General features: G+C 47.9%; 1 protein-coding gene across 1 annotated transcript; it reads right to left on the bottom strand.

The window, feature by feature from the left end:
• Positions 1 to 1,238: 1,238 nt before the first annotated feature.
• LOC123131631 (transcription termination factor MTERF9, chloroplastic) lies at positions 1,239 to 2,656 on the bottom strand. Its single transcript, XM_044551298.1, has one exon. It carries the CDS (start codon positions 2,576 to 2,578, stop codon positions 1,424 to 1,426), a length of 1,155 nt encoding a protein of 384 aa, XP_044407233.1. The 5' UTR covers positions 2,579 to 2,656; the 3' UTR covers positions 1,239 to 1,423.
• Between the last annotated feature and the right edge of the window lie 338 nt (positions 2,657 to 2,994).

The raw sequence follows: 2,994 nt of genomic DNA, 5'->3' as shown, positions 1-2,994 counted from the left end.
TTGCATTAATAAGTTTTGATATAAAGGTCGGCAGTACAAAATTGATATAGTTGTGAAAATATACTTCTACAACACAGAGAAACAGATGCCATCTAGTGCAAGCAAGCTCTGTTAATGCCTAACTCTGGTTTGCATAAATCATAGGTAAACATTCCCTACGATGTAACCAGTTACAGACTAAACAGAGGTAAATATTCTAACCATTTGCTGGGCATAAATCATGACAAGCCCTGATTAAGCAAACCTGAGATGGTAGACTTATATAAAACTCTACAACTGCAGTGTTCAGAGATCAATTGTCACTAAAACTGAAAGTGTCAGTCAGTAGGCCACTCAGAAATTACAGGAGCACAATAAAGGAAAAAACTGCTACAAGGTAGTAAAGCAAGAATTACTTTCACATCATTTAATACCTTCAAAGAAAGATACAGCATAAAGAAGATATTCAGCTCACACAAACTAGAGCAAGCAACTAGATCAAAACTGCATCCTTGGATTGATCAATGTGTTGTGGCCATCAGCAAGTCCAATTTGTTCCCAAAAAAAGGGTCCAGAACAGACAGTCAGAAAAAAAATATGATGACACGGACATATGAGGACTCATGGAAATAATTACTTGCATGCGACAGACATACCATACCGGACAACCAACATCTTGTAGGCAAGAACACTGAAACAAAGCTTGCCAGCTTACAGTGCCAAGCAAAACCTTTATGGTGCAGTAAGCATTTAAATTTGTTAATTGCCGTAAGAAACTTTACAGCAAAAAAAAGATTTCAGCGCGCCCTCCAGGCTATAAAAGAACATGGCTTGGCCATAAGCAATGCACAAGCCTGTTCCAACCCCAATCAGAGATGAGGAACTCAAACCTTCGCTGAAGCGATTCTTTGGACGCCCTCAACAAAATCAGAACCTTAGACACAGGAATACTCACCCTCGGCATCAGTCAACCTGAACGCCTTCTTCAGGTACTCCATTTTGGCAGTGATATTTTTCCCGCCAAGGAATGCGACAATGCACAGGGTGTGTCTGAACATCCCAGAGTCACGGGGCACACCAATGCCATCGGTGCAAGCCAACATCGCCCAGAATGCATTAAATTTCAAAATAGAAATTTTAATGCAATGCAGAATGGCATGCTCTCACTTAGTTCCAAGTTATAAATAAAATGGCATGAGGATGAACAAGTTCACAACCAAGTCATGGTTTCTGCTCTACTAAATGATAACACTAACATATCAGGATTGAAATTATCAGTTTTATATCATCAAGCGTTGGCAATGACCATACCAGCATCTAACAGAGCAGACAACCAACATCCAGTTAGGCAAAGTATACCAAAATAGGAATTACCAGCTTCCTGCACAATGAAAACTATGTTGCACCGTACACGGTTTACCAATTTTCATAGCCCATTCTTGGTTCATGTAAATCTGAATCTAGCCGGCACTTCCCCTTTGCAAGCAGCCGCGTAGTCTTCAGCGAGGTGTGGTGCGGCTTCCTTGTGTGGGCAGATGAACTTTTCCATGAAAACCTTCTCAGTCTTAACCAGTGTTGTATAGTAGCCCCGCCCGTGCTCTAGCAATCCATTTTCCTTGAGAAATTTGACAACATAGTAGCGGGGCCTGAGCCGGCCCTCCAGGCTGTAGGTGAGCATAGCCGGGCAATGAGCAATGTAGGCCGGCTGCAACCCCACCTCAGAGATAAGGAAGTCGGACCTGCGCTTCAGCATGTCCTTTGACCTCGCCAGTATAAACGGCCCCTTGGACACAGCAATGCCAACCTCGGCATCCGACCACCTAAACGTCTTCTTCAAGTAGTCCACTTTGGCAGCGATCTTGTCCTCGCTGATGTATGAGACAGCATGCAGCGCTTGCCTGAACATTCCAGAGCCACGGGGCACACCTATACCTTCGGCGCACGCAACCATCGCCAGGACGCGCCCTGGTTTGGCGGTAAACATCCTCGGCGCACCGATGAACAGCCTGGCAATTTCACAAGCACTTAGCCCGCACTCTGCTAGGAGCTTGACATTTGGCTTGACCACCCTCTCGAGGTCAGAGCGGAGGACATGTTTGAGCGGCCGGAGCAAGTTATCGATGGGGCCGAAGAGTGGAAGGTAGTACTCTAGCTTGGAGACGACGGATCTGCAGCGGAAGTGGGCGGGGGCGAGCGAGACGAGGCGCGCAATCTCAGCATTTGACAGGCCGAGGCCGGTGAGCCCAGCGACGATGGGGGACAGGGTTGTCTCCACTTTGGCGCAGAGGATCTGTGGGTCCCTAGCGACGACGGCCGCGACATCAGCGCCGGAGAGGCCTAGGCCGGCGAGGAAGGCGAGGACAGCGTCGGGCTTGGCGGGGGACTTAAGGTGGGAGAGCTTGGCGGAGGCCTTGAGTGCCTGCGCACGGGTGAGGCCGCAGGTGGAGACGAGGTACTCCTCGACGGCGAAGCTAGGGTTCGGGGAAATGGCGGACGCGGCGGCTGAGAGGAGGCGCTGGAAAGGGAGGAGTATGGAGGTGGAAGGATGGGGAGCGGCGGAGAGGAGATGGGAGAGGACGCGCTGCCGGAGGTGGAGCATGACGCCGACGGCGGGGCGGGGCGGCGGCGGCGGCGGCGTTGGATGTGGGATGCGGCGTGTGTCTCCTCCGATGGTGTGGTGTGTAGTGGGGGTTCTCTAATTAACTTAGGCTGAGCCACTAAGTAATCATCCAATCCCTGCCATCCAAATAACATCCAACGGCCACCAGAACATGTTTCATCTCATAAATAACAAAGGAATTCTTATCTTTTTTAATAAAAAAGTCTACAGGTCAAAAAAAGTTCTTATCTTCTAAAAAAAAGTATTGTTGTATTGTAAAATGATGGGATGCTACAGCGGCGATTTTTATGGAGTGTGTGGATATAGCTACAACAATAAGGAGGGTCCCGTTTAAGCATTGTTTTCGTTATTTTAATCAATCTGTGCATGTGTTAGCAAACTATAGTTATTGTAAT

This window comes from Triticum aestivum, chromosome 6A (assembly GCF_018294505.1).
Source record: "Triticum aestivum cultivar Chinese Spring chromosome 6A, IWGSC CS RefSeq v2.1, whole genome shotgun sequence".
Taxonomy (NCBI): domain Eukaryota; kingdom Viridiplantae; phylum Streptophyta; class Magnoliopsida; order Poales; family Poaceae; genus Triticum; species Triticum aestivum.
The sequence above is the reverse complement of the archived record's forward strand: the minus strand, read 5'-3'. Positions and strand labels throughout refer to the sequence as shown.

Bases quoted from the DNA above. Each gene is read 5' to 3' on its own strand.
- LOC123131631 (XM_044551298.1), bottom strand. From the start codon at position 2,578: ATGCTCCACCTCCGGCAGCGCGTCCTCTCCCATCTCCTCTCCGCCGCT.